The sequence below is a fragment of the Pristiophorus japonicus genome, chromosome 2 (assembly GCF_044704955.1).
Source record: "Pristiophorus japonicus isolate sPriJap1 chromosome 2, sPriJap1.hap1, whole genome shotgun sequence".
In the NCBI taxonomy this organism is placed as follows: Eukaryota; Metazoa; Chordata; class Chondrichthyes; family Pristiophoridae; genus Pristiophorus; species Pristiophorus japonicus.
The window spans coordinates 365021936-365044692 of NC_091978.1; the positions used below are offsets into that span (position 1 = coordinate 365021936).

The 22757-nt window shown below is 43.4% G+C and overlaps 1 protein-coding gene across 5 annotated transcripts in view; it reads left to right on the forward strand.

The window, feature by feature from the left end:
* Positions 1-22757, forward strand: part of LOC139250321 (SWI/SNF-related matrix-associated actin-dependent regulator of chromatin subfamily A containing DEAD/H box 1-like) — a 137757-nt gene that overhangs the window by 61361 nt on the left and 53639 nt on the right. For all 5 annotated transcript variants that reach the window (XR_011591292.1, XR_011591291.1, XM_070872810.1 and 2 more), the window contains exons 7-8: positions 1847-1925; positions 4069-4490. Coding sequence is in view for 3 of the 5 variants with exons in the window: in XM_070872810.1 (XP_070728911.1) it covers positions 1847-1925; positions 4069-4490 (501 nt within the window). In the remaining 2 variants the exon portion in view is untranslated. The remainder of the gene's footprint in view (positions 1-1846; positions 1926-4068; positions 4491-22757) is intronic.

Below are 22757 nucleotides of genomic sequence, written 5' to 3' on the forward strand. Positions count from 1 at the left end.
CCTCTCTCCCTCCCTTCTTCTCCCTCCCTTCTTCTCCCTCCCTTCTTCTCCCTCCCTCCCTCCCTCCCTTCTTTCTTCTCCCTCCCTCCCTCTCCCTTCCTCCCTCCCTTCTCCTTCTTCTCCCTCCCTCTCTCCCTCCCTTCTTCTCCCTCCCTCTCTCCCTCCCTTCTTCTCCCTCCCTCTCTCCCTCCCTTCTTCTCCCTCCCTTCTTCTCCCTCCCTTCTTCTCCCTCCCTCCCTTCTTCTCCCTCCCTCCCTTCTTCTCCCTCCCTCCCTTCTTCTCCCTCCCTCCCTTCTTCTCCCTCCCTCCCTTCTTCTCCCTCCCTCCCTTCTTCTCCCTCCCTCCCTCCCTTCTTCCTCTCTCCCTTCTTCCTCCCTCCCTCCCTCCCTTCTTCCTCTCTCCCTTCTTCTCTCCCTCCCTCCCTCCCTCCTTCTCCCTCCCTTCTTCTCCCTCCCTTCTTCTCCCTCCCTTCTTCTCCCTCCCTTCTTCTCCCTCCCTTCTTCTCCCTCCCTTCTTCTCCCTCCCTTCCTCTCCCTCCCTTCTTCTCCCTCCCTCCCTTCTTCTCCCTCCCTCCCTTCTTCTCCCTCCCTCCCTTCTTCTCCCTCCCTCCCTTCTTCTCCCTCCCTCCCTTCTTCTCCCTCCCTCCCTTCTTCTCCCTCCCTCCCTTCTTCTCCCTCCCTCCCTTCTTCTCCCTCCCTCCCTTCTTCTCCCTCCCTCCCTTCTTCTCCCTCCCTCCCTTCTTCTCCCTCCCTCCCTTCTTCTCCCTCCCTCCCTTCTTCTCCCTCCCTCCCTTCTTCTCCCTCCCTCCCTTCTTCTCCCTCCCTCCCTTCTTCTCCCTCCCCCCTCCCTCCCCCCTCCCTCCCCCCTCCCTTCTTCTCCCTCCCTCCCCCCCTCCCCTCCTTCTCCCTCCCTCCCCCCCCTCCTTCTCCCTCCCTCCCTCCCTCCCCCCCTCCTTCTCCCTCCCTCTCCCTTTTCCCCTTCCCCCTCCCCTTCCCAATTCAAATCTAAATCATTGATATATACCACAAAAAGCAAGGGTCCCAGTACTGAGCCCTGCGGAACCCCACTGGAAACATCCTTCCAGTCACAAAAACATCGATCAATCATTACCCTTTGCTTCCTACCTTCAAGTCAATTTTGGATCCAACTTGACACTTTGCCCTGTATCCCATGGGCTTTAACCTTCATGACCAGTCTACCATGTGGGAACTTATCAAAAGCTTTGCTAAAGTCTATATATACTACATCGTACGCACTACCCTCATCGACCCTCTTGGTTACCTCCTCAAAAAATTCAATCAGGCTACTCAAACACAATCTTCCCTTAACAAATCCGTGCTGACTTTCCAAATGCCTTTCAAGATTTTTTCCAATAATTGTCCAACCACTGAAGTTAGGCTGACAGGCCTGTAATTACTTGGCCTATCCCTTTCTCCCTTCTTAAACAAGGGCAGTCCTCCAATCCTCCGGCACCATGCCCAGATCCAAAGAGGACTGGAAAATTACTTGCATAATGCATATATATTAAAGCAATGGAATAGGAAGATAGAACTATGCTAAGAGATGATTTACTGTGTGGTGTGATCTGTAACAAGCCAGTCATTTGTCTATGACCGACTTTGAATATTACATTCTTTTCTTTTCGATTGATCGGACTTCTGTAGCATGTTAATCCCAGGATTATTATACTGAGTGTGACTGATACCTTTCCTCAAATATGTGGTGCAGTTAAAGGATCCCTGCAGAAATTGCTGATTGCAATCTACCGAGCTGCGCAAGCAGGATCGTGTCCTGCCAGAATAAAAGTGGTTCATTTTGTTGCAATTGATATTCTGTACTTCATTAGGAACTAAGGGAAGTCCTGGAAGAACACGACTGGTCCTATTGGGAGGCCTTGGAAGCCTTGCAGGTGTTTGCCAATCAAGGTACAGGTTGCCTATACGATTTGAACTTTGCAACATATCTTTTGTTTAAAATCAAAGCTGGAAAAGGCTTTTTAAAATAAAGCTGGTAAGGGGAAATTTTTGTTTGAGAAATATTTTTATAATAACATGAAAATTTTCATTAACTTTTTGCTTGCAGTTAAATCACAGCTTTTTGGACTGAAATATTTTGCTCCTTCTTACATGTGTCCCAATGTGGAGTACATTTCCTGAAGTAAATTAGTATGAGGAGAATTAGCATCACTCGCATAACTTACCACATCATGTTCTGGGTTATTGCATATGTATTCTTTTTTAAACTGGTAGTTCATTTCCTTTTATTACATTTTAATTTAATTAGGAGTTTTATAGGTTTATAGTCAACAGGATTTTAGTAATGATCGTTCAGGGTGTGGGAGCTCGTGATTTATATAGGGGTGGGTGACTGTGCACTATTCCTACTACTAAATTCCCTATTGGAGTTACAAATAGCGGTATAGTTATAACCTGTAGCTATATGGCTATTTTCCTATCAATGTGCAGTGGCTTTGGGTGTACACCGATGCAAAGTCCCAGTAAAATTTGGGAATCTGATCCTGAAACTTCAAACCCCCCCCCCCCCCCCCAATAAACCAGACACTGAAACCCTCTGCAGGAAGCCATCTGGCACTGGGTGGAGTACTTGACCTGAGCACTTTACAAACTTAGAATTAAACTGAAAAAGCCAATGGTGTTGCCTACTCTTTCCTAATATTGAAACAATAACTGCCAGAGAATAGAGTTCTGCGCATGCATGTAAGTATATAATCTTCAGATAGCTCTCCTAAAACGCACTTTTAGCAGCAGTCTGATGCAACCTACAGTATGATTCCAATCTTGTGAGTTGTACTTTGCACTCTAAAGTTATCAATCTAAAACCAGTTATGCAGTACAACTGCAACCATGGTGTTATAAAGTTCTTCAATATTTGTTAATTATATGTCCAGCATATTTCTGAAAATCTTTAAATGTAAAATTAATGCAGTTCCATCCCTCCTGCAGAGTTCATTCTTTGCGCAACAACCTGACTACAATTTAATATTTTCAGTTTTAGTGGTGTTGGCCCATTTATAATCCGAGAAGCCTCAATCAAAATGCAGAATTAAGAATGCTTGTTGTAATTAAAACATGTTGAAATGAACATAGCAAAAATTGCAGACAGAAGATCTACAGATCTATCCAGCCTGTCTGACACAATTGTGATGCCTTTTGCATGCCAATACATGCACTCCCCATCATGAACATTTTTCAAAACGAATTTGTTTTTTCCTCCTGCAGTCAAGTATTTTTGTTCATGGCAGTAATTATTCATAAGTGTGTACAAATATTTTGAAAACTCATTTGTGTATTGTGGAAGCTGACATTTCTTAATGAAATTAGTTACCTTTCTAACATTTTAATTGAGGAACTGTTATGCGTTCAAGAGGTTAGGGATGTCACAGTATCTGTGTTCCCCAGAAAATTAATGGGCTTACAGTTCTTTTAATGCATGGAAATTCCTGCTTGCATCCAGGTTCATACTGGAATATGGGATTTTTTTTCTGTATTCTTAATCTGTATATCTTAAAGGCGCTGCGAATTTTCAGAGCTGTTCAATATAACTTACTGTTTCACATTCTAAATTGGAAGTAATGGTAGATCATAAAAACAGCTTATTGTAAATCTATTATCTGCAAGACAAACCTCTTACAGCAAACTTACATTTTTCAAAAAAAATGCTTTAAGCCAATGTAAGAGTTTAAGGAGAAAGGAGTTTTAGATGCAAAATATTTGTTAAGATTGTAACTTTCATAGGAAAAAATGGATTTTAATGTATTAATATCCATAATTCGCATACAAACTCCTTTCCTCTTGGGCTTAGCCTTTGAATCTCTCATTAATTCTTGATACAGTATATTAATTTTGATAATTTTTGTCTTCTGGGCTCTCACTGCCAACCACCTTAAGATTAAATGCCCCAATTGTGTTGTTTAATATCAGTATTGTGTATAAGTGCTTTTGTTAAAAGTAGTTTGTAGATGTGACTTTATTTAAATTAAATTTAAATGTTCTCTCCTTATTTGAACTTTTCCAAACTGAAATGTATTTGTTTCTTTTATGTATTTAGAAGATGAAGAAGTGCCTTGTATGCCAGAGCCTAAAAACATAAATGGAAAAGATGCCACCTCACATTTTAAAACACAACCTAAAGAGATGCCAGCAGTGCAGTTAAAGCAAACTGAAGCAATGAAAGATCAGAATGGTAAAAGCAAAAAACATGACAAAAGACAAAAAGGTGGCAGAATCGTTCAAAGGGAGAGCAGCGATTCTGAAGATGTGGAATCCATTCAGTCTGGTGGTGAGAGCTCCCTTGATGTGGACTACATTAGTGAAGATGAAGATGAAGAGGCAGAAGCTGAATATAGGACTAAAATTATCAGCTTCCTGCAGGATGCTACAGTGGATGAACTTGCTCTTATACCTCAGTGTTCTTTGAGAAGGGCTCAGAAGATTACAGAATTCCGGCCCTATAACAATTGGGAGGCACTGGTGAGATTACATGTTTTTTTTTAATAACACCTAAGGCATTATATAGCTAAGATTTATTGCATATATAGGGAGCCTTTAATGGGTGGCATTACTATGATTAGAATCAAACACGAGGCTCATCCTGAACCAATAGCATTTGGAATAAGGGTCATATGACCTTACTTTGAATACTAGATGGGATGATTTTACTTACATACCCAAGCTGATAGGCTGGTAATTCTGTCACTCATTCTGGTAGCATAGAAACTTGATGTATGTGCCTGGTCTAGGTAAAAGTAGAAGCTTTTTGGTATGAGGTGCTTTACAGCCAGTTCTTTGCTGTCTCAGCTTCAAAAAAAAATGTACAGAAGAAAATCATGGGAGATATTTCATTGCTGTTTCAAGTGTTTGAAGATGTACAGAATGCTCTCTGGGCAACAACATGGTTTGAGATGCAGTCAAGGATATTTTTGGCATCTCAGAAGAAGCAAGGTTCTTTGTTGAAACAATTTTTTTTTAAAGTTTTGTGCTGATTGATAAAGGAGGGCTTTCTTGCAGTCACATTACAAGGTTGCAATGCCTTCACTTGGTACAGTCAGTTCACAGACTAAATCTTAAACAGTTTTTAGAGCAAAAAATCTCTGATGTCCCAGCTTTCAGCAGACAGCGTTTCAGTGGTGAGCAACCATTTTATCTTGAGCGTGACTGCTCTTCAACCTTTAATATGTAACAGATTTGCTGTGGATTCATCTGAGAATGTAAAAGGAAAATGTATATTGTGTGGTATACCCTTTTGATTCTTGAGCATCGCAATTTATTGCAACTGCATGGCCCTCTTGCTTATTTGTAAAAGTCTTAATTTATTGACTTGAAAATAATTATTTTGTTTTCTGGTCATTTATTTTTGTTAAAAGAAATCATCCAATATTTTGGAATGGCAAAGATTTATTGCATTTCTGTAGACTTTTTAAAAAGAAAAATTGTCTTTTAGCTCCGTGCTAGGTAGAAAACATCTGCTACGCATGCTGCTCTTTTTCAAACTTATTCTTGTTTCCTTCTGACAGTTTTTCTCTGATGAGTGATGGTTCCAAGATTGTAAAATGCCTCCAAGCCTAAAAATGTCCTCATCTGCAAATCTCTTCAGTTTTTCTTGGTAAAAGTGTTGTACGAACAGGCTGAAGATTTTTAATTACTTTTTTATACATGGAATTTATAACCTGTCATTCATTCAATTGAACTCAAAACACATGTTGTTGTACTTATTTGCATTGCAATTATCAGCAGTTTATTAAGTTTGAAGATTTCAGAATTTTGCTTTATTTCAAGAATGTACTGTCAGCAGCCTTGCCCAGTTTCTCGGGAGTAGGGTTGTTGCAGCATGCCTAATCCACCTTGACCGCATTATTGCTCAGATCGTGGCAGCTGCCAGGCTCCTAAGTGAAAAAGAATTCTTTTAAAACTTCCTCTTCGGCAAATCTTTACATGTTTGTCAATTTATCTTGGCGAAAGTGATGCATAAACAGTCTCCAGATTTCTAATTACTTTGTACTTGGAATTGACAACTCATCATTCATCAGTTGAACTCAAAGGCTTTTATAATTCTTATTTGCATTGCAATTATCAGCAGTTTATGAATTGCTGAATGCAGTTGTTAGAATAAGTTGTTTTAGGTTTTCCTCTTGAAAGATGAATGTAAACGTATGTTGCGGTGCTACCCTTGAAATACCCTTTATTTTAAATAATACAGAAGCTAATCTTTAATAAATCTTACTTTGCACTGCTTTAATCCCTCTTGGGTATATCATTCTGTTGCTCTGTCTCCTAAAGGAAATTTTCCCCAACACTCATGAGAAACTAGGATGAAGGGGCATAACCCGTACCATAGACAACTCAAAAGTTTGAAGAGTGGGCGATAAGATTATCTAAATAGGTTAGAAGTGATTAGCTGATACCAAGCTTGAGTTTTAGAAGGCTGAATATTGCAGGATTATCTACTTGTGCTCAAGTATTTTATACTGTGTAAACTGCACTTGTGTGGGCGTTAATATTTTATATAATGGTTTGCGTGTACCAGAGGTGTGAAATCATTAATCAATACACAAAATCAATTGTTCAGTGCTAACAAGGTACCAAAGAGAACTGGATAAATGTATGACCGACATAATTGTCTTCAATGTATTGCCTTATTTTTATACTCATAAAGACTTTTAATACACTTCCACTATCTTGGTAATGGAACCAGTATTAAATGTAAAGAAATTAATATTGCTTTGTTAACTCTATTAAAATGAGTACTTTTAAAAAAAAAAATTCGTTCCGGGATGTGGGCGTCGCTGGCAAGGCCAGCATTTATTGCTCATCCCTAATTGCCCTTGAGAAGGTGGTGGTGAGCCGCCTTCTTGAACCGCTGCAGTCAAAAGAACATAAGAATTAGGAGCAGGAGTAGGTCATGTGACCCTCGAGCCTGCTCCGCCATTCAATGAGTTCATGGCTGATCTTCTCCCTCAAATCCACTTTCCGGCACTGTCACCATATCCCTTGATTCCCTTAATAATCAAAAATCTATCGAATATACTCAATGACTGAGCCTCCACAGCCCTCTGGGGTAGAGAATTCCAAAGATTCACCACCCTCTGAGTGAAGAAGTTTCTCCTCATCTCAGTCTTAAAGGCCGACCTCTTATTCTGAGACTGTAACCTCTGGTTCTAGACTCCCCGATGGGAGAAAACATCCTCCTAACATCTACCCTGTCTAGCCCTTTAAGAATTTTGTATGTTTCAATTAGATATCACCTCATTCTTCTAAACTCTAGAGAATATAGGCCTAGTCTGCTGAATCTCTCCTCATAGGACAATCCCCCCCCCCACCCCCTCCCATCCCAGGATCAGTCTGTACTCGTACTGTGCTGATAGGGAGGGAGTTCCAGGATTTTGACCCAGCAATGATGAAGGAATGGCGATATATTTCCAAGTCCGAATGGTGTGTGACTTGGAGGGGAACTTGCAGGTGATAATGCGCTGGCTGCCCTTGTCTTTCTAGGTGGTAGAGGTTGCGGGTTTGGGAGGTGCTGCTGAAGAAGTCGTGGCGAGTTACTGCAGTGCATCTTATAGATGGTACACACTGCAACCACGGTGCACTGGTGGTGGAGGGAGTGAATGTTTAAGAGGTGCCACTCAAGTGGGCTGCTTTGTGTCGAGCTTCTTGTGTTGGTGGAGCTGCACTCGTCCAGATAAGTGGAGAGTTTTCCATAACTCTCCTAACTTGTGCTTTGTAGATAGTGAAAAGGTTTTGGGACGTCAGAGAAGGTGAGGCACTCGCTGCAAAATACCCAGCCTCTGACGACCTCTTGTTGCCACAGTATTTATTGTGGCTGATCCAGTTAAGTTTCTGGTCAATGGTGATCCCGAGGATGTTAATGTTGTGGGGGTTCGGTGATGGCAATGCTGTTGAATACCAAGGGGAAGTGGTTAGACTCTCGCTTGTTGGAGATGTTCATTGCCTGGCACTTGTGTGGTGCGAATGTTACTTGCCACTGATCAGCTCAAACCTCAATGTCGTTCAAGTCTTGATGCATGCGGGCATGGACTGCTTCTTTATCTGAGTTGCTGTGAATGGCACTGAACACTGCAGTCATCAGTGAACATCCCCACTACTGAACTTATGATGGAGGGAAGGTCATTGATGAAGCAGCTGAAGATGGTTGGGCTTAGGACACTGCCCTGAGGAACTCTTGCAGTGATGTCCTAGGGCTGAGATGATTTGACCGCCAACAACCACAGCCATCTTCCTTTGTGCTAGGTATGACTCCACCCAGTGGAGTGTTTTTCCCCTGATTCCAGTTGACTTCAATTTTACTAGAACTCCTTGATGCCACACAAGGTCAAATGCAGTCTTGATGTCAAGTGCAGTCACTCTCAACTCGCCTCTGGAATTCAACACTTTTTCCTTTTGGACCAAGGCTGCAATGAGGTATGGAGCGAAACCCAAACTGAACATCGATGAGCAAGTTATTGGTGAATACGTGCCACTTGATAGCACTGTTGACGACACCTTCTATTAATTTGCTGCTGATTGAGAGTAGACTGATGGGCGGTAATTAGCCAGATTGGATTTGTCCTTTTGTGGACAGGACATACCTGGGCACTTTTCTAGTAGGGTAGATACCAGTGTTGTAGTTGCACTGGAACAGCTTGCCTAGATGCACAGCTAGTTCTGGAGCACAAGTCTTCAGCATGACAGCCAGGATGTTGTTGCAGCCCATAACCTTTTCTGTATCCAGTGCGCTCAGCCGCTTCTTGCTATCACGTGAATCGAATTGGCTGAAGACTGGCTTCTGAAATGGTGGGGATCTCAGGAGGAGGCCGATATGGATCATCCACTCAGCACTTCTGGCTGAAGATGGTTGCAAGCGCTTCAGCCTTGTCTTTTGCACACGCATCCTGGGCTCCGCAATCATTGAGGATGGTGATATTTTTGGAGCCGCCGCCTCCCGTTAGTTGTTTAATTGTTCACCACCATTCACGACTGGATGTGGCAGGACTATGGAGCTTTGATCTGATCCGTTGATTGTGGGATAACTTAGCTCTGTTTATAACATGCCGTTTCTGCCGTTTAGCATGCATGTAGTCCTGTGTTGCAGCTTCCCCAGGTTGGGGTATAATTTTTACGTACGTCTGGTGCTGTTTCTGCCATGCTCTTCTGCACTCCATTGAACCGGCTTGATGGTCATGGTAGACTGAGGGATATGCCGGGCCATGAGATGTAATACAATTGTGGTGGAATACCATTCTGCTGCTGCTGATGGCCCACAATGCCTCATAGATGTCCAGTTTTGAGTTGCTAGATCTGCTCTGAATCTCTCCCATTTAGTGTGCTGATAGTGCCACACAACACAATAAGAGTGTCTTCAGTGTGAATATGGGTCTTCGTCTCCACAATGATCACTGCTACCAATGCTGCCGTGGACAGATGCATCTGCGACAGATTGGTGAGAATGAGGTCAAGTAGGTTTTTCCCTCGTGTTGGTTCTCTCACTACCTGCTGCAGGCCCAGTTTGGCAGCTATGTCCTTCAAGACATGGTGATGCCGAGCCACTTTTGGTGATGGACATTGAAGTCCCCCCACCCAAAGTATATTCTGTGCTCTTGCTACCCTCAGTGCTTCTTCCAAGAAATATTCAACATGGAGGAATACTGATTCGTCAGCTGAGGGAGGGCAGTAGCTGGTAATCAGCAGGAGATTTCCTTGCCCATGCTTGACCTGAAGCGATGAGAGGACATGTTGAGGACTCCCGGGGCCACTCCCTCCCGACTAAATACCACTGTGCCGCCACCTCAGGTACTCAAACATAGAAAATAGGTGCAGGAGTAGGCCATTCGGTGAGTTCATGGCTGAACATGCAACTTCGGTACCCCATTCCTGCTTTCTCACCGTACCCCTTGATCCCCCGAGTAGTAAGGACTACATCGAACTCCTTTTTGAATATATTTAGTGAATTGGCCTCAACAACTTTCTGTGGTAGAGAATTCCACAGGTTCACCACTCTCTGGGTGAAGAAGTTTCTCCTCATCTCGGTCCTAAATGGCTTATCCCTTATCCTTAGACTGTGACTCCTGGTTCTGGACTTCCCCAACATTGGGAACATTCTTCCTGCATCTAACCTCTCTAAACCCGTCAGAATTTAAACGTTTCTATGAGATCACCTCTCATTCTCCTGAACTCCAGTGAATACAAGCCCAGTTGATCCAGTCTTTCTTGATATGTCAGTCCCGTCATCCCGGGAATCATCTGGTGAACCTTCGCTGCACTCCCTCAATAGCAAGAATGTCCTTCCTCAAGTTAGGAGACCAAAACTGTACACAATACTCCAGGTGTGGCCTCACCAAGGCCCTGTACAATTGTAGTAACACCTCCTTGCCCCTGTGCTCAAATCCCCTCGCTATGAAGGCCAACATGCCATTTGCTTTCTAAACTGCCTGCTGTACCTGCATGCCAACCTTCAATGACTGATGTACCATGACACCCAGGTCTCGTTGCACCTCCCCTTTTCCTAATCTGTCACCATTCAGATAATAGTCTCTCTCTCTGTTTTTACCACCAAAATGAATAATCTCACATTTATCCACATTTATCCACATTATACTTCATCTGCCATGCATTTGCCTACTCACTTAACCTATCCAAGTCACTCTGCAGCCTCACAGCATCCTCCTCGCAGCTCACACTGCCACCCAACTTAGTGTCATCCGCAAATTTGGAGATACTACATTTAATCCCCTCGTCTAAATCATTAATGTACAATGTAAACAGCTGGGGCCTCAGCACAGAACCTTGCGGTACCTGCCTGCCATTCTGAAAAGTACCCATTTACTCCTACTCTTTGCTTCCTGTCTGGCAACCAGTTCTCAATCCACGTCAGCACACTACCCCCAATCCTCAAGATCTTGTAAGTGCAAGAAAGTCAGTAGAGGGAGTTACCTGGAAATGGAGAATTGTTTGGACAGATACAGAAGCATGGGTCAATAATTATGCCAGACATTTAGAATATTTATCAGGTGACCGCCAGCACTAGAGGGGAAAAGTGAGGCACACTACACAGATCTATAAATGTAAAATTGTTTTTCTTGATTTCGGTGTAGAAGTGCTGGAATAAAAATACATTTCTAGTAGTTGTGGAGGAGTTAAAAAGCCAGTGCAGCTATTCTAAATTAATCTAGCTTGCATACGAACTAGTTCTTTAAAGAGTGGTTAAGAACATAAGCCCTATGGCCTTTCGAGCCTGCTCCGCCATGCAATAAGATCATGGCTGATCATCGACCTAAACTCCACTTTCCTGCCCGATCTCCGTATCCCTTGATTTTTCGAGACTCCAAAAATCTTAATGTGTTTGGGCAGGGAAGAACAAGTTTTACTCTGCACTTGGCAATGTAATCCCTGACCTGGAGGGGCTTAAAGGCTGACAGTAGGCGTATCGGGTTTAAATATGTGTCTCCACCCACCGCAGTCATCCTTCACCTTAACAAACACACACATAACCAGTGGCAGAGAAAGCTGCGAAAAGGGAGGCCAGGTGGCTCCCTACAGGTAGATCATGTTGAGATGTGATCTTGAGTCATGGTTGCAAGTATAGGCAGCACATTTTAAACTGATGTACACTTTTTCTAAATGGCATCCACCCAAGGTATGATTCTCTCCTCCTCCTCCTTTCCCCCCCACCCCGCGCCACGCACGCATGCAGTCCACGCGATACACATTTGTAGCAGTCTGGTGGCATGCTCCTCTGGAACTTTTTTTAAAAATAGTTAAAAGTGATGCGTTATCTATTTTAAATATTTAACAAATCAGATTTTGAATGTTTTAATTACTGGAAATATATGACATTTGGATTTATTATCCAACCATTAGGAGCAACCATGCAGCAGCTCTCGACAAGTCACTTCAACAGTCATTCTTCCTTCACTCTTTCACACAGGCACTCTAACCATACCTTCCCAATTCACAAGGGGACACCCATCTTTTTCTCTCCATTCATACTGATATTCCTCCGCCTCTCCTCTGCCTTCGGGCTTAATGTTCACACTCTTTACTCGCCTTAGTTAATGCTGACCCCCTTTCACGCCTCTACTACCCGGTTTGAATTGATTGTAGGTATCATTGCACTGGTGTTATTTAGTGGCGCCAGGTATTGAGTTTTGTTGTTTGCGATATTAATTGTTTCTCAGGAAAGAAAGACTTGGATTTAGAAAGCGCCGTTCACAACCACCCGAAGCGATTTACAGCCAATGAAGTACTTTTGATGTGTAGTCACTTGCAATGTAGGAAACATGGCAACCAATTTGTGCACAGCAAGCTACCACAAACAGCAATGTAATGATAACCAGATAATCTGTTTTAATGATGATTGGGGAGTAAATATTCACCAGGATAGCAGAGAAAACTCTCCTGATCTTCAAAATAATGCCATGGGATCTTTTAGGTCTACCTGGCAGAGCAGATGGGGCCTCGGTTTAACATCTTATCTGAAAGACGGCATCTCTGACAGTGTAGCACTCCCTCACTAGAGTGTCAACCTAGATTTTTGTGCTCAAGTCACTGAAGTGGGACTTGAACCCACAACCTTCTAACTCAGGTGATGGTGCTACCCACTGAGCCATCAAACAAGGAATTAAAGTCTGCCCTAAAGGTTTGCTTATGCTCACTTTGCCTTTGTAAACGATGTCGTACATTTGTGTGCCATCAAAGTTTCAAAACTCTCTCCGTTTCCTTTTTGTTTTTGGCTTCAGTGGATTTTATACAATGTTTTGTCCAAACTTATTCTTTGATCTATATTATGTTACCCCTTTCTAAATTCGTCACTTGATTCGAGCTTACTGCCCTTCCCGATTCCTTCTAAGGATTGTGTCATTGTTACAATTTCTGTAAAATGCACTGGTAGGTAGGCACATTTGTTTGTACTATGTCCACCTCGACTGTGAGCAATGCAATTCTACATTCTGTCCTTGTACACTGTGGTTTTATTTGTAGAGAGAGCATTCTAATCTATATAACTCGGGTGAAACATTGGTGGTTACAAGCCTGGGTTTTTAATCTGATTTTTCGCCTCTCCCAGGAGAAAACGTGGTGGGGTGGGGTGGGGGGTGTATATATTTGGCCTCAATTTGGAGTCGGAGGCTTCTCACGGGTAAATGCCTCCGAACCGCGAGAAAAGTACGAACCAACCTGTTGGTCCCAGAGGTTCGTAGACTCGCGCTCTGGGGCACCTCCGCGTCCACATGCGTAAAGGCCCACGTATCACAGGGACGCAAGTGGTTCACAAGTCCTTGGGATCACAGGCCAGGCCAACCAATGAAAAAGGGGATCCTATTATGCTTATGGAAATTCCATTTACGTATGGAATCCACATAAGCAGGACTAGGAATCCCCTAAAAAAGCACAATTACACACCAGTTAAATAACAATAACTCATTACATGTTCAAAATAAATTAAAATGCAATTAAATGAAACATTTAAAACACAATTTTTTGAAAAATAAATTAAACCATTTAGCTAAAAATAATTTTCACTAATGTTAGTTCTTTATGTTTAAATAATTACATTTATTTTAATTATTTAAACTCTTAAGCTGTTAAAAGAAGGCCTGGGCCTGTTTTTACCAGGCGTAACAGTTTCACGGGCATTCGTTGGGCAAATAGCTCAACTCTCCGCCAGTAAATTTCCCGGGGATGCGGTGGATCTCAAGTTGAAACTTGACAGATCACAAGTTCCGGGTTTTCGTGCATGCTCAGAGCAAGCGGAATCCTGAAACTTGAGGGGCACTTGTGTACGTGGTGATGGGAATCCAGGGCCTATGTGATGCAATTGTATGGAACAGGATGGACCAGTGGGTCTTTTCCTGTCCGTTGATGTTCATATGTTCAGTTCGATTCAGCACTTGCAGAAACTGAAAATGCTCAACCATTTTTTATTGCAAACCGTAACTATTAGCTGGCAGACACCTTAGTTTGAATAATAAATAGATTCCAGTGAGAACTATATATTTTTAAAAACTAAACTAAAGCAATGACTGGAAACTTGAATGGTTGTTGTACTCCCATCCTAGCAAGAATTGCAAAGCAAGGCTTTCAGCATAGAACCTTGCTAGACTGGGTAAGCAGTTCACAAAATCAGCCCTCTGTTGACACATCCCCATCTCTGTTCTGTCTCGTGGGGCTCAACACCAGGAGCCGTGGCAAAATTATTCCTTGTATGTTTTGGGAATACTGAGTTTTCGCCTACTGAAAGAAGTGATATGTCTCAGTTCTATTGCCAAATTACAAACCATTTGTCAAAAATAGTTTAATTAAATATAATTACGAGCAAAGTAAAAACTTGACACTGAACCAGGTGTGACATCTTAAATATGATCAATTTGAGCAGTGTATCTCATTTTTTAAATCTCAATACTCCTGTGAAGCGCCTTGGGACGTTTCACTGTTAAAGGCGCTATATAAATTCAAGTTATTGTCTAACGTTTGGCTGCATTCCCAGGCAGTGTGCATCGGAGTATGTACATGGTGGGAATTCTGTTCTCTGGAGGGAAATGAGGCTAAGCTGGCTTAGGGAGCTATAACTGTCCTGTAAACTTGAATGTTTGAATGATTAGGAAATTGCTGTTGCTAGTGTTTTAACTAATATGCAATAACTATTCCCCCATAACATTTATTCTTTGAATAAATCCAATCAACCTTTATGAAACTGATTTTTAACCTATTTAGCACTAACCAGGAGAGACATGATTTTTGTGGCATGTACTCTGCTCGTGAATTGATGGGATGAGTCTGTGTTTTGAGAAACAGCGTAGTTGTGAATTGGTTGCTTCAATAATATGATCAGATCAAACTAGTGTTTAGCATCAGTGCAGAGCATCTGTGGAGTGCAAATCAGGTGTCTCATCTGCCTTGCCTCAGCTCTTCTGCTGAAACCATCACCTTGTTACTGCCTTATTACATGACTATTCCAATGCTCTCCAGGCTGGCCTCTCACCTTCCACCCTCTGTAAACTTGAGCTCATTCAAAACTCTGCTGCTGCCCATATCCTCACTCGCATCAGGTCCAATTCACCTACCACTCCTGTGCTCGCTGACCTATATTGACTTCTGGTCCAGCAACGCCTCAATTTTAAAACTCTGATCGTGGTTTTCAAATCCCTGCATGGCCTCACTCCTCTCTGTAACCTCCTCCAGTTCTAAACTCTCCCACGATCTCAGCGCTCCTTCAATTCTAGCCTCTTGCTTAATCCCGATTTTCTTTGCTCCAACATTAGCAGCCGTGCCTTCAGCTCTCTCGGCCCCAGGTTCTGAAATTCACACCCTATAACCTCTCTCTCTCTCTCTCTCTCTCTCTCTCTCTCTCTCTCTCTCTCTCTCTCTCTCTCTCTCTCTCCTCCTTTAAGGCACTCCCTAAAACCTACCTTTTACCAAGCTTTTAGTCACCTGTCCTAAGTGGCTTGGTGTCGAATTTTGTTTGCTAATTGCTCCTGTGAAACACCTTGGGACATTTTTCCACATTAAAGGCGCTATATAAATACAAGTTGATATTGAAGTGTAGTAGACCAAGACTGTAACTGCAGTGTCGTCGTGAAGCAAAGCAGCTGGACACTGCTAGTATTGATGGGATTAATCTTTTGCTAATTGTATTTTTGCTAATTGACTTTCAGAATGATGTTCAGGTTGTCAGCATGTGCAAAGTATTAGTAAGAAGTAAAGGAATAACTTCAAACTTTTCAAATCTTATTCACTTTGCATTCTTGGCCATGAAACATGTTGCTGCTAGGAAGTTATGTATTTTGCCTTATTGCACCTAGTGTCAACACCGAGCAAGGTCAGGTATAGCGACGGTTAAATGAAGAACAACTCTACCCCAGAAATGTGCCTTAACGTAACCTTAAAAGATGCTCCCACACATTAACACAGTGGAAGGTATGTTTAGTTATCTTTCTATAAAGCAGTCACCTGCAAACAGCAACTGTCGCTCTTACCAAGAACTAATACCTATCTGTCAATAGGAGTTACCCTCTAGAATGGTCACCCATGTACTCGATTGAAACTATTCAATCAACCATTCTGTATGAACTGTAACTGTAAAGAACAGTCAGGGCTTTGGATCAAGAGGGATTTGGGCACTGCTGAGTGAGATTAGGTGGGAGTTTGATTAAAAGTGGTTTCTGTATGTTGGAAGATCTGTAACTGAATTTCCAAGAATTCATCAGAATATTACAGCACAGAAGGAGGCCATTTGGACCATCGTACCTATGCCAGCTCTTTAAAAGAGCGAATTGCAGGAGATTGTGTCGGTACTCTGTTCTCTACAAAATGGTAAACTTTAATGAATGTAAATCTAGAGGCTTCCTGGTTTTCTCTGTTGCTAACTAAGAACATAAGAATTAGGAGCAGGAGTAGGCCATACAGCCTTCGAGCCTGTTCCGCCATTCAATGAGATGGCTAAACTCCACTTTCCTGCACTGTCCCCATATCCCTTGATTCCCATAATATTCAAAAATTTATCAATCTTTATCTTGAATATACTCAAGGACTAAGCCTCCACAACCCTCTGGGGTAGAGAATGCTAAAGATTCTGAGTGAACAAGTTTCTCCTCATCTCAGTCCTAAATCATCAACCCCTTATTCTGAGACTGACCTCTGGTTCTAGACTCCCCAGCCAGGGGAAATCTCCTCTCTGCATCGATCTTGTCTAGTCCTGTAAGATTTTTGTATGTTTCAATGAAATCACCTCTCACTCCTTGATAAAATGTCCACCTGTAAATTGCAAACATTTAGCCAGTCCTGTAATACAGGGTATAACATAGAAACATAGAAAATATGTGCAGGATTAGGCCATTCGGCCCTTAGAGCCTGCACCACCATTCAATATGATCATAGCTGATCATGCAACTTCAGTACTCCAGTCCTGCTTTCTCTCCATACCCCTTGATTCCTTTAGCCATAAGGGCCACATCTAACTCCCTTTTGAATATATCTAACGAACTGGCCTCAACAACTTTCTGTTGTAGAGAATTCCACAGGTTCACAATTCAGAGTGAAGAAGTTTCTTCTCATCTCAATCTGAAATGGCTTATCCCTTATCCTTAGACTGTGCCTGATGGTTCTGGACTTCCCCAACATCGGGAACGTTCTTCCTGCATCTAACCTGTCCAATCCCGTAAGAATTTTATATGTTTCTGTGAGATCCCCTCTCATTCTTCTAAACTCCAATGAATATAAACCTAGTCAATCCAGTCTTGCTTCATATGTCAGTACTGCCATCCCAGGAATCAGTCTGGTGAACCTTCGCTGCACTCCCTCAATAGCAAGAATGTCCTTCCTCAGATTAGGAGACCAAAATTGCGCACACTACTCAAGGTGTGGCCTCACCAAGGCCCTGTACAACTGCAGTAAGACCTCCAAGCGGCAGTTGGCGAAGGCGGGAGCAGCGTCGGAGCGGCCTATAAAAGGCCCAGTGGGTGTTCCACAGGCAGCGGCAGTTGGCGAGAGGCGGGAGCAGCGTTGGAGCGGCCTATAAAAGGCCCAGTGGGTGTTCCACAGGCAGCGAGAGGCGGGAGCAGCGTCGGAGCGGCCTATAAAAGGCCCAGCAGGTGTTCCACAGGCAGCGGCAGTTGGCGAGAGGCGGGAGCAGCGTCGGAGCGGCCTATAAAAGGCGTACAGCTGCAGGGGGGGAGAGAAGGCAAAGAAGAAGTAGAAAGGAATCAAAAGGTGACGTCACAGCCAAGGGGGTAAGTGATTGGCTGGTGATTGGTGAGTAGTTTTTCTTTTTATTTTTTATATCCGTAAGTAAACTGTAACATTGTTGTGCCAATTTAAGTGTATCTAAGGGTTAAGGCATGGCAGGAGAGCTCGGTCACATGTTATGCTCCTCCTGTACCATGTGGGAACTCGGACACTTCCGGTGTCCCTGACGACTACGTGTGTGGGAAGTGTATCCGCCTCCAGCTCCTGACTGACCGTGTTGCGGAATTGGAACTGAGGGTGGATTCACTCTGGAGCATCCACGATGCTGAGAACGACGTGAGTAGCACGTGTAGCGAGTTGGTCTTACCACACGGGAAGGGTCCACAACCAGCTAGGGAATCGAAGACCAGCAGGAAGAGCAGTGCAAGGAAGGTAGGGCAGGGGTCCCCTGCGGTCATCCCCCTGCAAAACAGATACACTGCTTTGAGTGCTGTTGAGGGGGATGACTCATCAGGGGAGGGCAGCAGCAGCCAAGTTCATGGCACCGTGGTTGGCTCTGTTGCACAGGAGGGCAGGAAAAAGAGTGGGAGAGCGATAGTGATAGGGGATTCAATCGTAAGGGGAATAGATAGGCATTTCTACGGCTGGAACCGAGACTCCAGGATGGTATGTTGCCTCTCTGGTGCAAGGGTCAAGGATGTCTCAGAGCAGGTGCAGGACATTCTAAAAAGGGAGGGAGAACAGCCAGTTGTCGTGGTGCACATTGGTATCAACTACATAGGTTTAAAAAAAGGGATGAGGTCCTACGAGACGATTTTAAGGAGCTAGGAGCTAAATTAAAAAGTAGGACCTCAAAAGTAGTAATCTCGGGATTGCTACCAGTGTCACGTGCTAGTCAGAGTAGGAATCACAGAATAGCACAGATGAATAAGTGGCTTGAGCAGTGGTGCAGCAGGGAGGGATTCAAATTCCTGGGGGAGGTGGAACCAGTACAAACCGGACGGTCTACACCTGGGCAGGACCGGGACCAATGTCCTAGGGGGGAGTGTTTGCTAGTGCTGTTGGGGAGGAGTTAAACTAATATGGCAGGGGGATGGGAACCAATGCAGGGAGACAGAAGGAAACAAAAAGGAGACAAAAGCAAAAGACAGAAAGGAGATGAGTAAAAGTGGAGGGCAGAGAAACCTAAGGCAAGAAACAAAAAGGGCCACTGAATATAAAGGGGCTGCAGGAGGGGTCAAAACTAAAAAATCATGGTTTAAAAACTAGGATGAAAACACTCTACCTAAATGCACGCAGCATTCGAAATAAAGTAAATGAGTTGGCGGCACAAATCATTACAAATGGGTATGATTTGGTGGCCATTACAGAAACATGGTTGCAGGGTGGCCAAGACTGGGAATGAATTAAACATACAGGGGTATCTGACGATTCAGAAAGATAGACAAGAAGGGAAAGGAGGTGGGGTAGCTCTGTTAATAAAGGATGATATCAGGGCAGTTGTGAGGGATGATATTGGCTCCAATGAACAAAATGTTGAATCATTGTGGGTGGAGATTAGAGAGATTAAGGGGAAAAAGTCACTGGTCGGCGTAGTTTATAGGCCCCCAAATAATAACTTCACGGTGGGGCGGGCAATAATCAAGGGAATAATGGAGGCATGTGAAAAAGGAACGTCAGTAGTCATGGGGGATTTTAACCGACATATCGATTGGTCAAATCAAATCGCACGGGGTAGCCTGGAGGAGGAATTCATAGAATGCATACGGGATTGTTTCTTAGAACGGTATGTAACAGAACCTACAAGGGAGCAAGCCATCTTAGATCTGGTCCTGTGTAATGAGACAGGAAAAATAAACGATCTCCGAGTAAAAGATCCTCTCGGAATGAGTGATCACAGTATGGTTGAATTTGTAATACAGATTGAGCGTGAGGAAGTTGTGTCAGAAATGAGTGTACTATGCTTAAACAAAGGGGACTACAGTGGGATGAGGGCAGAGTTGGCTAAAGTAGACTGGAAAGAAAGACTAAACGGTGGCACAATTGAGGAACAGTGGAGGACTTTTAAGGAGCTCTTTCATAGTGCGCAACAAAAATATATTCCAGTGAAAAAAAAGGGCGGCAAGAGAAGGGATAACCAGCCGTGGATAACCAAGGAAATAAAGGAGAGTATCAAATCAAAGACCAATGCGTATAAGGTGGCCAAGATTAGTGGGAAACTAGAGGATTGGGAAAATTTTAAGCAACAGCAAAGAATGACTAAAAAAGCAATAAAGAAAGGGAAGGTAAACTTGCGCAAAACACAAAAACAGATAGTAAAAGCTTTTACAGATATATAAAATGGAAAAAAGTGACTAAAGTAAATGTTGGTCCCTTAGAAGATGAGAAGGGGGATTTAATAATGGGAAATGTGGAAATGGCTGAGACCTTAAACAATTATTTTGCTTCCGTCTTCACAGTGGAAGACACAAAAACCATGCCAAAAATTGCAGGCCACAGGAATGTGGGAAGGGAGGACCTTGAGACAATCACTAGGAGGGTAGTGCTGGACAGGCTAATTTGACTCAAGGTAGACAAGTCCCCTGGTCCTGATGAAATGCATCCTAGGGTATTAAAAGAGATGGCGGAAGTTATAGCAGATGCATTCGTTATAATCTACCAAAATTCTCTGGACTCTGGGGAGGTACCAGCGTATTGGAAAGCAGCTAATGTAACGCCTCTGTTTAAAAAAGGGGGCAGGCAAAAGGCAGGTAACTATAGGCCGGTTAATTTAACATCTGTAGTGGGGAAAATGCTTGAAGCTATCATTAAGGAAGAAATAGTGGGACATCTAGATAGGAATAGTGCAATCAAGCAGACGCAACATGGATTCATGAAGGGGAAATCATGTTTAACCAATTTACTGGAATTTTTTGAGGATATAACTAGCATGGTGAATAGAGGTGTACCGATGGATGTGGTGTATTTAGATTTCCAAAAGGCATTCGATAAGGTGCCACACAAAAGGTTACTGCAGAAGATAGAGGTACGCGGCGTCAGAGGAAATGTATTAGCATGGATAGAGAATTGGCTGGCGAACAGAAAGCAGAGAGTCGGGATAAATGGGTCCTTTTCGGGTTGGAAATCGGTGGTTAGTGGTGTGCCACAGGGATCGGTGCTGGGACCACAACTGTTTACAATATACATAGATGACCTGGAAGAGGGGACAGAGTGCAGTGGAACGAAATTTGCAGATGAGACAAAGATTAGTGGGAAAGCGGGTTGTGTAGAGGACTCGGAGAGGCTGCAAGGAGATTTGGATAGGTTAAGCGAATGGGCTAAGGTTTGGCAAATGGAATACAATGTCGGAAAATGTGAGGTCATCCACCTTGGGGGAAAAAAACAGTAAAAGGGAATATTATTTGGGGAGAAATTACAACATGCTGAGGTGCAGAGGGACCTGGGGGTCCTTGTGCATGAATCCCAAAAAGTTAGTTTACAGGTGCAGCAGGTAATCAGGAAGGCGAATGGAATGTTGGCCTTCATTGCGAGAGGGATGGAGTACAAAAGCAGGGAGGTCCTGCTGCAACTGTATAGGGTATTGGTAAGGCCGCACCTGGAGTACTGCGTGCAGTTTTGGTCACCTTACTTAAGGAAGGATATACTAGCTTTGGAAGGGGTACAGAGACGATTCACTAGACTGATTCCGGAGATGAGGGGGTTACCTTTATGATAGATTGAGTAGACTGGGTCTTTACTCGTTGCAGTTCAGAAGGATGAGGGGTGATCTTATAGAAACATTTAAAATCATGAAAGGGATAGACAAGATAGAGGCAGAGAGGTTGTTTCCACTGGTAGGGGTGACTAGAACTAGGGGGCACAGCCTCAAAATACGGGGGAGCCAATTTAAAACTGAGTTGAGAAGGAATTTCTTCTCCCAGAGGGTTGTGAATCTGTGGAATTCTCTGCCCAAGGAAGCAGTTGAGGCTAACTCATTGAATGTGTTCAAGTCACAGATAGATAGATTTTTAACCAATAAGGGAATTAAAGGTTACGGGGAGAGGGCGGATAAGTGGAGCTGAGTCCGCGGGTAAGTGGAGCTGAGTCCACGGCCAGATCAGCCATGATCTTATTGAATGGAGGAGCAGGCTCGAGGGGCTAGATGGCCTACTCATGTTCCTAATACTTATGTTCTTATGTTCTTATGTTCCCTGCTCCTATACTCAAATCCTCTCGCTATGAAGGCCACCATGCCATTAGCTTTCTTTACTGCCTGCTGTTACCTGCATGCCTACCTTCGATGACTGATGTACCATGACACCCAGGTCTCGTTGCACCTCCCCTTTTAATAATCTGTCACCATTCAGATAATCTGCCGCCTTGTTTTTGCCACCAAAGTGGATAACCTCATACTTATCCAGATTCTACTGCATCTGCCATGCATTTGCTCATTCACCTAACCTGTCCAAGCCCCCCTGTAGCCTCCGAGCATCCTCCTCGCAGCTCGCACTGCCACCCAGCTTAGTGTCATCTGCAAACTTGGAGATATTACATTTAATTCCTTCGTCTAAATCATTAATGTATATTGTAAATAGCTGGGGTCCCAGCACTGAACCCAGTGGCACCCCACTAGTCACTGCCTGCCATTCTGAAAAGGACTCGTTTATTCCCACTCTTTGCTTCCTGTCTGCCAACCAGTTCTCTGTCCACTTCAATACATTACCCCAATACCCTGTATCTTAATTTTGAACACCAATCTCTTGTGTGGGACCTTGTCAAAAGCCTTTTGAAAGTCCAGATACACCACATCCACTGGTTCTCCTTTGTCCACTCTACTAGTTACATCCTCAAAAAATTCTAGAAGATTTGTCAAGCATGATTTCCCTTTCATAAATCCATGCTGACTTGGACCGATCCTGTCACTGCTTTCCAAATGCGCTGCAATTACATCTTTAATAATTGATTCCAACATTTTCCCCACCACCGATGTCAGGCTAACTGGTCTATAATTCCCTGTTTTCTCTCTCCCTCCTTTTTTTAAAAAAGTGGGGTTACATTAGCTACCCTCCAATCCATAGGAACTGA